This window comes from Culex pipiens, chromosome 2 (genome assembly GCF_016801865.2).
Source record: "Culex pipiens pallens isolate TS chromosome 2, TS_CPP_V2, whole genome shotgun sequence".
Taxonomy (NCBI): Eukaryota; Metazoa; Arthropoda; class Insecta; order Diptera; family Culicidae; genus Culex; species Culex pipiens.
In genome coordinates, this window is record NC_068938.1 from 108,981,270 (window position 1) to 108,994,061 (window position 12,792).

The 12,792-nt window shown below is 35.8% G+C and overlaps 1 protein-coding gene across 1 annotated transcript in view; it reads left to right on the top strand.

The window, feature by feature from the left end:
* The window catches only part of LOC120415693 (arf-GAP domain and FG repeat-containing protein 1), a 132,782-nt gene that overhangs the window by 106,677 nt on the left and 13,313 nt on the right, over positions 1-12,792 (top strand). Inside the window, exon 5 of the mRNA XM_039577288.2 lies at positions 8,057-8,536. Within this exon, the coding sequence (XP_039433222.1) occupies positions 8,057-8,536 (480 nt within the window). The remainder of the gene's footprint in view (positions 1-8,056; positions 8,537-12,792) is intronic.

Here is a 12,792-nt window from a genome sequence, read left to right on the forward strand (position 1 = left end):
TTGATTTACAAAAAAACACTATTTTTAATTTTTTTTATTTTTTGATATGTTTTAGAGGACATAAAATGCCAACTTTTCAGAAATTTCCAGGTTGTGCAAAAAATCATTGACCGAGTTATGAATTTTTTAATCAATACTGATTTTTTCAAAAAATCGAAATTTTGGTCGTAAAAATTTTTCAACTTCATTTTTCGATGTAAAATTAAATTTGTAATCAAAAAGTACTTTAGTGAAATTTTGATAAAGTGCACCGTTTTCAAGTTATAGCCATATTTAAGTGACTTTTTTGAAAATAGTCGCAGTTTTTCATTTTTTAAAATTAGTGCACATGTTTGCCCAGTTTTGAAAAAAATATTTTTTGAAAAGCTGAGAAAATTCTCTATATTTTGCTTATTCGGACTTTGTTGATACGACCTTTAGTTGCTGAGATATTGCAATGCAAAGGTTTAAAAACAGGAAAATTGATGATTTCTAAGTCTCACTCAAACAACCCACCATTTTCTATCGTCAATATCTTAGCAACTAATGGTCCGATTTTCAATGTTAATATATGAAACATTTGTGAAATTTTCCGATCTTTTCGAAAAAAATATTTTCAAAATTTTCAAATCAAGACTAACATTTCAAAAAGGCCAAACATTCAATATTACGCCCTTAAATCTTAGGCAGCCGGCTGCGGAAAGATAAATAATTGATTATTTAAAAAGTTTGTTTTAATCGAACGCGTGCCAACCGAGCGGTAGTGCTATGGGCTGGACTTATCAGTATATTTTTACTGTTGGTACAATTAAGATAACGCGAGCAAATGTCAAAAATAGTAGATGAGTTAATACTAAAGCTGCCAGTTGGAATAAATTATTACGATCAACGAATATAAACGAAAAGAAAACAGGACACCACGTAACCGATTGTAATGAAATTAAAACAATAACTTAAACGAACTTAACCGGCGGCGTGCCTTCCTATCAACGATGATAAAAGAAGGACTTATAAATTTAAAATATAAAAAGACTCCAAAAATACGTTGCATAGTAACCGCGAAGCCCCGCTACTCACAATCGAATCCGAAAGATAGCTATCTAGAATTTTAAATATAGTATTAATTCGACCGCGATCCTCCAGAAATTCTTCGTCGGCGTGCCTTCCGATCAACGGTGATGTAAGAAGGGCTTTATTCAATAAAATGATTTTATATCATAAGCCTTAAAACATATTCGTCGACGTGCCTTCCGATCATCGATGATATAGAAAGGACTTAATCCAGCAATACGACTTGCTTGTCTCGAAAAAAAAAGAATTCGGATCGTTTCTATCGAAAACTATGTAAAGAGAACAAAAATAAACTCATTGGCCAACGAACGCGCGAACTAAAAATAAAGAAAAAAGAAGAAGAAGAAGACCAATCACCCCATGCACACAAACAGCGACACAAAAAAGATGAAAACAACACGAATCAGAAGAAATCCAATCACCCCATGTACACAAATAGCGACACAAAAGAGATGGAAAATAACACGAAAAAACAGGACTGAGCGTCCACACAGGCACCGCACTACTGATGCCATTATTTAATTTTAATGACCAATCACCCCATGCACTCGAACAGCGACACAAAAGAGACGGAAAATAACACGAAAAAACAGGACTGAGCGTCCACACAGGCACCGCACTACTGATGCCATTATTTAATTATAATGACCAATCACCCCATGCACTCGAACAGCGACATAAAAGAGACGGAAAATAACACGAAAAAACAAGACTGAGCGTCCACACAGGCACCGCACTACTGATGCCATTATTTAATTTTAATGACCAATCACCCCATGCACTCGAACAGCGACACAAAAGAGACGGAAAATAACACGAAAAAACAGGACTGAGCGTCCACACAGGCACCGCACTACTGATGCCATTATTTAATTATAATGACCAATCACCCCATGCACTCGAACAGCGACATAAAAGAGACGGAAAATAACACGAAAAAACAAGACTGAGCGTCCACACAGGCACCGCACTACTGATGCCATTATTTAATTATAATGACCAATCACCCCATGCACTCGAACAGCGACACAAAAGAGACGGAAAATAACACGAAAAAACAAGACTGAGCGTCCACACAGGCATCGCACTACTCAAAACGGTGCACTTTATCAAAATTTCAAGTACTTTTTGATTGCAAATTTGATTTTACATCGAAAAATGAAGTTGAAAAATTTTACGACCAAAATTTCGATTTTTTGAAAAAATCAGTATTGATTAAAAAATTCATAACTCGGTCAATGATTTTTTGCACAACCTGGAAATTTCTGAAAAGTTGGCATTTTATGTCCTCTAAAACATATCAAAAAAATAAAAAAATTAAAAATAGTGTTTTTTTGTAAATCAAGTTTTAGTGATAAAAAGTTAAATAAAAAAATCACCAAATTTTTTTTACCGTGTATTATTTTTTTCCAGTATAGTCCGTATCCATACCTACAACTTTGCCGAAGACACCAAATCGATCAAAAAATTCCTTCAAAAGATACAGATTTTTGAATTTTCATACATCATTTTTGTATGGACAGCTGCCAAATTTGTATGGAAAATTATATGGACAAACTAATGATGCAAAATGGCTTCTTTGGGCATACCGAAGGCACCAAAAAAGTTTCAGTCGGATTAAAAAATACAAAAATTAAAATTGAAGAAAAAAGACCGATTTCGTAGAGAATTGCTCAGTTGCTTCTTTTACGATTCTTGATTTTTTGCTTTGATCGCGCGCGCATTGTCATCATCATCATTGCAGCGAGAGCGATTCATCTATCTAGTACAATGCTAGAAATCATTTCCATTTGTTAGAAAACCCACACATAAATCTGAATTGAAAAACACGCTTTTACCTACGTCAGTGCTGGTGCAGTGACAGGGTGGGCACTTTAACGACGGTACATTGTTGATGTATGAAGTAACTTTGAATTATTTGCGAATTTTAACACAATTTTAACAGATTTGATCTGTATAAAAAATAATAAAAAATTTAAAGCAAAACTATCTAGGTATTATTCGTACTGATCGTCAGCAGATGGTGAAAGTGGGCCGGGGGTGAGATTATACCATACAAATGATTATAAATATATATGGGCCAATTTTTTGCTGACGATACACAACTCTCGATAAAATTTTCCCATTTTTAACTTTCTTTTTTTAACACAAAAAAAAGAAAAAAAAATCTTATTTTGAGATATCGATGCCCGTGTGTTCTCTTGTATTATCTAGATAGAAATCCCAGCAAGCAGAGTACAAGAGAGTACACCGGCATCGATTCGGTAATTAGGTAATTCGGTAATTTCGTAATACACTACAAGAGAGTACACCGGCATCGATATACAAAAAATACAAATGTTATCGGTTCCGTGGCAAATGGTTGTGTCTATCTTTCTATCTTACAAACAGAAGGTTCAAGGGTCAAATCCCGGTCGGTCCTCCTCGCATTCGAAATTAGGAACTGAACTTAGAACATAAACAAAAAACTAATTAAATCAGAGCATATAAGTCTCCATACAATTTTAACAGCTATCCATATAAATTGGTACGTAAAAATCTGTAACTTTTGAAAAATCAATCCGCAAAGTTGTAGGTATAGGGACATGGCGTTACATCGTGCTGCCGTCTGTTTTTTTTAGTGCAAAAGTGGAAAAGTGCTAAGACGGCGTCCTATCTCGCCCAGCAAAATGAACTCGATAAAGTCGGTTTCGATGGAGAAAACGTGGTCTAAAAATAGTGACGCCATCCCCCAATTGAAAAGGACTATTCAGAAAAAGAGGTACAGTCATCCCTCATATTCGGAACAGTTTACAGAACGGCCAATGTTCAAAAAATCATGGAAAATCGATAATTGAACTTAATGATTCGCTTAAACCTTCATTTGAAAGCTTTTCTTGCGATCTTTCGAATGTTGTATCGAAAAATTGCAAGTTTTTACTTTTATATCAATTTTTTGAAGGAAATCCCTTGAAATCCACAAATTTGGAACACCTTTTTCTTTGGTTCTCTCCATGAGTACATAAGTTTTACAAAATAATGACTTCACGCACTGAAACCAACTAAACTCAAGCTTAGTTATGTTTTATAAATGGTCTGATAACATTTTTTGTAAAAATATCAGTTAAATTCCACAATTGTGGGAGGCACAATAACATCCCACAACTATGGAACAGGCAATTTGGAGGCAGTGTTTTGTTGATCTGAATGAAATTGTCTTGAGATGCAGTTTTTTGTTTTAAAAGTTCTACTTTTACTAGTGAAATAGCAAGAGAATGTCCAAATAAAGGTCCTAAAAATAGTAGGGTCGACAGAAACGATGCATTTGGCATACTAGTGACAAATTATCACAAAAGTGTTCCGAATTTGTGGGTGTTCCGAATATGTGGGATGACTGTATACGGTAAACAATATTTTGCCGATTTTTCATTACATTTTTTTTTAACAAAAACTCAATACCCCAAAATTGGTATTTTTTAATATGCCTTGCGACTTATTAAGGTCTTCTGTGCGGCCCGCGGGCTGGTTTGAAATTATTATGAGACCCGGCTCACTCAGGATTCCTTATGTATCTTTCAAAAACAAATTTATAGAAATATATAAAATTTCATAAAAAAACGTTACTTAATTTACCTTAACCCTTTCAGGCCTGATAAGTCATATATGACCCAAATATCAAAATTTTCAAAACTAGCCTATAATTTTCGTATGGTCATAAGAATCATTTTCCCATCATAAACTAAAAAAATATGGTTGGTGCCTTCCTCTCATTAACAAACTCTTAAAAGGGTTGTCAGATTTCCAATCATTTGTACTCATTGAAAAGGTCTTTTGATTACACAAAAAAACACCCTTTTTACAATCTTGCGGACTTTTGTCAATATCGTTTATTAGCATAACTTTTCAAGTATTTTACTAAACTTTTTAATTTTCAATGGTGACTTATGGGACTCCAAGACGAATCGAATGAGACCAAAACGGACAAAACTGGTTCAGCCAGTGCCGAGATAACCGAGTGACAATTTTTTGATAAACATCCCACAACACGCACAGACATTTGCTTAGAATTCGATTCAGAGTCAATATCCGGAGTTTTTTTTTGAAAAATGGTTTGAAAAACACCCAAAAAGCAAAAACTGGAAATTTGGTTTATTTGACCTTTTCAAAAAAAAAAAAAAAAACAAAAACTCTAGATATGTATACGTGAAGTCTAAGAGGTCTTATTGAGAAGTTCATTTTTCAAGTGATTTTATTATCAAATCTGGGCGAAATTTTAACATCATAGGTCAAGGGAAAGTTCAATCAAACGATGCTTAAAGCTAATAGCTCTAATTACAAATTTTAATTGAAATCCCGATAGTATTTCATTTTTATGATGTTTAATTTTAAATGTAATCGCATGAGTATCGAGAAAATCGCAAAAACAACAAGGCATTTCTTGTAATTTCTTAACGGTTGCGTATCAACCAGAACTTTTGCACCCAGATGTTTGCTACAGATATTTTAGTACCTTTAAAATTACGGGTACTATCGAAATATTTTTTATTCATCTCCTAAAGTACTGTCCACAAAGTAATTTACAACAAAGTTTGACTAATTTTACAATCCCGTTGTTGCAGGAATGGTCCGTAAGTTTGACAATGTTGGAATAAGAAGACAACAACTTTCTTCGTTGCTGTGCACCCTTAAAAGCAATCATAATTTAAAAAATTACCGATTTGTATTTCTCACTTTTTAGATAACTAGTAAATATAAAACTGTTGAAAAAGCTTGTGTTGAAAAAAAATAACATGAAACACGGTTTTTACAAACTAAATTTTTATTACTATAAATTGATTTAATCAAAACATATTTGTAAAACTAAAAAAGAGATTGCTTTCAAAAAATCGTAAAATTTGGTGAAGTTACTGCTAAAAGAATAAAAGTATCGAATTTGATGATTTTTTTGTGCTTTAAATTTTATTTGAAGAGATTGGTGCGGAAGCATGTTTTGTTAAAATTTTAAATTTGGAAAACATAAATTGCCATTCTACGCAAAATTGTCCCATGTCATTTTTGGTAGATTCTGACTTTTAGTCATTTCTAGGGTTAGTTTGACGTTTACTTTTCTAAAAACACATAAAATCTAATACTTTGTTTGGAAATTCATTGAAAACAACACCAAGCCTGTTTGTCCCATCGTTGTACTTCTACGCATAATTGTTCCAGAAAGTATTTACTTTCACGAAATTATCAGTTTGACGAAGTATTGTGTCTTGTTAACCTATTGTATAGCAAGAGGATTACAAATAAGAGTGATAGACGCCTAACTGGGATGATTAGGGACATATGGGGTGAATAGGGACCCACGGGACAATTATGCGTAGAAACACACAAAAAGCGGTCGAAAAATTTCAATCGCGTTTTTCTCAGTTGCACTTTTTTTTACATGGGACAATTATTCGTGGAACGACAGTTTAGGTTTCATATTTAGATTTCACAAATTTTAATCATTTTTATTTGGGTTTTACATGCGATGCTATGGCAAATTTCCAAAATGGCCCTCGAGGTTTAACTGGCTGAGGACCACTGTCCTAGGAAACTCCATTGCATCAGCAAAGTAGCTTACCATGCTGAATGAAGCTATGTGGTTATGGTTTGGGGTCAAAATCCACAAACCTCTTGTTTTAACGGCTGTAGACACTTAGGCTATAACTCCAGGCAGTCTTTGTATGTTCTAAGCATCCTTTGGGGTCACGTAGAACATAACAAATACATTTTAGTTTAACAAAAAACAACATAAGAAACTACTTAAATGGTTACATTTGGTAGTACAAACACAAATTTTGTAAAAGATTTCCAATGGAGGCGCTAGGTTTCCTACAATAGCTTACAATGAATCCATGGAAGCGCTTGGTAATCAGAAAGAAACCTTTAGCATTTGAACAGAAAATTTAAATAACTAAAATTTAATTTTGTTGTATGAAATCGGGAAGCTCCAGGGAGGCCAACTCTAACAGTCTAAGTCGAAAAATCAGTCATTATTGATGTTGATTTTCAAAATGTAGAGTTGTGTAATTGGCGGAGACCAGTCACCCTGTGCTCCGCAAATCGCGCGTCTACAAGTACCTATCCAAAACTATTCTACACCCACATTCGTCTCCGGGGGGAGACATACAAATGAACGAAGGAACAATTTTAGACCAGGAAGGGGGCGGGCAAACATTTCTCCACCATCGTCGTCGTGGGACACTTCAGTCACTGGATTTATCGTTTAATTATAAGCTCCCGAGCGCTTCATTTATTTCCGCCAACCGAACCGCCACCCGGTGTGCATCTGCACTTCTGCAGGTATAATGGAGTGTCCCAGTCCCAACGCCGATGCCGTGGTGAAATGTTCCGAGGATTATTATACCTTCTTGCGGGAGGGAGGAATCTCTGGCGCAGGTGCACCGGTTACGGTCCCGGCTTATTCTGCTAATGCCGTCATAAGTTTGCCGATCGCAAACTGTGACTGCGTGGGTGGTTGAATGTTCACTTCAAATCATTCCGTGGTATGTGTTTGGCTTTCGACTTGTCGGTAATTTAATTATTCAACGAGCGCAAAGTCTTTCTGCGGTGTATTATTAAATCATTTTGGATTATTTGGATTAGAAAGCGATTTTCGAGCAGTCATTTGGGGCGTGATTGATTAAGTCAAGCTCATCATAAACATAATTTAACTGACACAGCTCAAATTAAATAAAAGACATTTTCAAACAAGAATCAATCAGTCATCCCATTTTTTATGTTCGCTACTGTTTTAGAATTGCTCAGTTTAGTTCAACTCGATCGCCATTCAACAAAGATCTTTTCACGGTTTTCACCTGATGGCATTATAATTATCCCCGTAACTTTTTCTCTGATTTCTCCTCTTTCTCTCTCTCACCCTCTATCTGTCTGTCTCAACCCTTGCCGGTCTCTTCCACAATCCGTCCCGGTTGATGAAAAACAATACCTGCCTCCTCTTCGCTGAAACCTTAATCTTACGAAATTGCACGAAAAGTAGAACAACACTCGAGTGGATCGCTCAACTTGAGCATCGACAGCGGCAACAGTACGACGGCCAGCAGCAGCAGCACGACCAGCGTCAACAGCTTAAATAACGACCTATTCATCAACAATTACAGTCTGTTGAACAATAACAATGGTCCAGCGGTGGGCGGAGGTGCAGCCGCCCTAGGGGGAGATGCGCCCACCTTTGGGAGTCCCCAGTTTGTGGCGTTTAGTGGCGGGGGTGTCTTTGGTCCCCAGCCACAGCGGCCACCCTCGAACGGTAACGGTTACAGCTACTTCCAGAACTGCCCTCAGCATCAGCAGCAGCAGGCGGTAGCAAGCAGTGGAAGTAGTAGTCTAAACTTTGTCACCTCGGCCAACGGTCAGTGGAATCTGGGCTGGCCGCAGTGGGCACCACATGACCAACAGCAGTATCAACAGCAGCAGCAGCAACAGCAAAAACAGCACAATTGCACAAATCAGAACCGATGGAGTAAGTGACGAAGAGATGAACTCATCAAGCCAAAGTTGTTGGTTTTTTCTTGTCTCTGTTGATCGTTGCCTTTTTAGTCTGTCTTCGGTTTGTTCGCTCGATTTGTGCATTTTTAATTAATCTTTGCTTGGTTTATCTGCATGCTTATTTTTTGTTTTGTTGAAAGGAGAAGAGTTCCTGATCCCACTTTTTTAGTATCGTGCTTATCTTTGTTTGTTGATTTAGCTGCTTCCACAGTGTTCGGAATGTCAAAATTAAGTGGAATACATTTTTAACTCCTTTATTTGACGTCCTAGCCATATGGTGTCTTCGGAAGAGTTGTTGTACTTGATAAGGGCTACCTTTTGAAGTTATTGACATACAGGGTGACAACCTTCCAGGGTGTCAACCAAAAACTAACTTTGTTTGATGACGTTGTAGGGCATTGGTGTCTTCGGCAAAGTTGTAGAGGAGAAAATTTCATGGAAGTTTGTCGAAGTCGCCAAACTTGTAGCTTTTAATCTACTCGAGTAATACGCCATTTTTGCAAAAAGTGTCCAAAAAAGCGCTTTTTTGGTGATAACTCAAAATGTTAGCATTTTAGCGGCCTACTATGTTCTAAAGAGTTGTTTATGAAAAAAAAACTACACATCTTTGCCGAAAACAGCAAAATATTTTGAGCCTTTATTGAGGAGTTATAAAAATTTTTGAGTGATTTTGAGCCTATTTTCAAGTTGCTATATTTTCAAATGCACCTGAAAGTACACACTTTCAACTACATTTACTGTAAATATCTCCATGTCTATCGATGTCTATTTTTAGAAATCTCAATTTAAATTTGTCTGTTTTAATCAATCTATATACAGTAGTTGTTCGGTAACTGGGCGTTGTTTAACTGGACTGCTTTTTAAATGGGCGCTCGATAACTGGGCCGTAGCCCAGTTAAAAAGCATACAAACGTCAAAAAACCAAAAAAACGAAATGACCAAGGGGTTGGTAGACGTAAAAATCAAATTCAATAACAAAAATCTACTTTTTTCAAGCATTTAACAAATTTCAAGTCAACATGGTAAACAAATTTGAGCAACCTTTGTTTTTTTTTGCTTCATCAAAAAAATATTATGCATCGGTGGTCGCCTCGTAATTTTTTGTTCAGCCCAGTTAGCGAGCTGCATTCGGTAACTGGGCTACGTTCTCAGCCCAGTTACCGAACAAGCACTGTATATAAAAAATTTCGATGGTTTTGTTCGAACGCGAATCAGTTCAACACGGAACGTCGGATCGAGGCGCTTTTTGTTGCGATAGGTTCGTGTAAGCCCAAGGAAGGTTTATACGGTAAAAAATTACCACTTTGGCCACTCTGGGATCGATTCCGGAGCATCTGCTGATTGTATGAAAAATTACGTAAACTCAAATTTTCATCACAGAAGGCTGAATAAGCAAACAAGCTATACGTCAAGACGAAGTTTGTCGGGTTAAGCTTGTTTATTTATAAATGTTAATCGAAATCATATTGAATACGAGTTGAAAATCGGTAAATTGATCGATTTTTATGGAAATATGAAAAAATATGGCAACCTTTCTAAAGTGACCAAATATTATTCCCCCATCCTGAATTTTAAATACGAACAATTATTTAAAATTTTTACTCAAATTATTTTTGGGCTAAACATGTTTTTATTCATAATTTTAGAATGTGTGTCATAATTTCAAGCATAAAAAATGTACCCAAGTAACCGCGAAGCACTAAATAGCAGCATTAAATCAGCATTATATTGGCATTTAAAACCAGCAAATAATGCTTCAAAACATTTAATCAGCACTTTTCCCTTGAGAAATATTTCAAGTGGCGCACAGTGATGCCGGTTTAATGCTTCGCCGAAAGCTCGAACAAAAACAAACTGCTTTATCGACATCAAGGCTGGGGGAAAAAAAGAACAGCTGCTCCACTCACACTTGGTGGTGGGCCTCCTTTGTTTTTTTTTTTCCTGTTCCATTTCATGTGTGAGTGTGATACTTTGATGTTATTCTTGCATTTTCCTCGTCGATCTCCAGGATGCGCGCAAGCCAACTGATGTATTCTGAAATGGGTGTTTGTTTTGAAAGTTTTAATCCAGTGTTTCTCAACCGGTGAGGAATTCCCCCCCCCCCCCGGGGGGAATTTGGCCATTCTAGGGGGGAATGAGGGTTCAATAGAAATTCAATGTCTTAAATCATTATGTGACACATTCTTTGCAACTTTCAGTTCCTTTGATTAGTAATAAAAATATTTGTTTTTTTTCCCAAAAAATAATTATTAATGTTGAAAAAATGAAATGATTTTTTAAATATTTCTCAGGCATTTGTATTTTTTTAGACACAAGCAGATTTGTTTGTGACCAATTTGTGACCGATTTTTTTTTTGTTGGTTTCTGTGAGATTTTTGTACACATTTTAACAAGAACAACTTTTTTCAAATATTATTTTAGATTGTTTGAATTCTTCACATCTTTTGTCTTTTGCCGCAGATAATTATTAATTTTATTTAATATTTGTACATATTTTATAATTGTATTTTTTTATTGTAATTTAAGCGAAAAGAAATCCTAGAATAGTGGCTTTTCTTGTTCAAGAAAAAAAAATCAAATAAACAAGCAATTAATCAAAATCAAACCTGCGTTGTCTGTTAGTTATTTTAAAATTAAAATAAAAAGTTTTCAAATACCTACTATAGTTTATTGCGTAATTTACACTTTAATTTGCTAAGAAAATTTTAAAATAAAAATAATGGGAGGGGGGGAATGAAGTTCTTGCCAACCAGTCAAGGGGGAAATGGATCGCAAAAGGTTGAGAAACACAGTTTTAATCGATGTGGTTGATGCATCGAACATTAATTAAGACTTTCTTTCTGCTGTTTCGAGTTTCCGTTGTCATTTCGTTGGACGGAAATTATCGATTATCACTCACCAAATTGCGGCCATCCAGTCAAGTGCAGTACAATTAATTACGGGTTAAAAGGGACAAGCACTGGCTAACGGCTAACGGGAACTGCTTTTCCGAGGAGTGCTAGGTCCACGGTTGGCAAAATTTCACAAAGTGTATCATACTTCCGGAAAGCAGCTTTTTGCTTGTGAGAAAAGTCATTCAATTTATCAGAGAACTTTTGATAATGTCCTTTGTGCTATGGGAATATGTTTTGAAAAATTTGGCTTCATTACAAGCTGCAGTTTCCCACGAAAAAAAAAAAAAAAAACAAACAAACAAAAAAACACTTCAATCAGCGGGAATTGAACCCAGTCCATGCAAAAATAAAACTGATGCACACTTGAGAAACTGCGCCTTAGCCCGCAAGCTTATTGGAACGGTATGACGGGAGAAGGATTAAAGTCAATAAGAGCGTGCCTGGTTGAAATGTTTCCCGTATCGATGGGTTACTTTGTTGATAAACATCAAATGCTTTGAAGCACATTTTCAAGGTCGTAAATGGTGATTTAATACCAGTTGTAATGCTGCAAAGTTTTGGTACTTTGAAGCATTCGCAAAGCTTATTTACTACTTCAAAACATTCCAGTGCTGCACAGCTAAAAATCCGATGGTAAAATCGCATGCAAAAGCATGCACATCACCTTCGTCAAAATTAACACTTAATATTACACACTGCATGTACAATTTTTGACAACACAAAAAAAAGTTGCAACCGACGGGATTCAAACCCAGCACCAACAGTAAGGACTGGCGCCTTAGCCCACTCGGCCATCAGACCAATGAAAAACTGTAAGGATAAACGCATATATCAGCTTGAAATTTCGGTCAAGTAGGTTTCCCATACTGATGGGCTACATATTTCAGGGAGTAAAATCACATAAAATTACATAAAATAATGCAATATTTATTTTACACCCAGGCCTTTTACACGCAGCAGGATTACTACTTTTTTAGCTGTGTGATTTAGTACTGAATTAATACTTCAATTTAGTGCTTGTGGTTACTTGGGTATTTTCCATAAAAATCGATTAATTCACCCTTCAATTTACGGATTATTACCACGTTTTCAATAAGATTCCGCATAAAAATGATAAATAAATTGATTAAAAACAGACAAATTCAAATTGAGATATCTTAAAATAAAGATCGATAGACACGGAGATATTTTCAGTAATTGTAGTTGAAAGTGTGTAGTTGCAGTATGTTTTGCTACCAATTCTTCAAATGGTTCGTTAGGGTGTAATAACAAAATCGATTTTCCAGCACAGCATTTTTCAGCTCATTTTGGGGTCCTAGACAACTCCCCAAAGTTT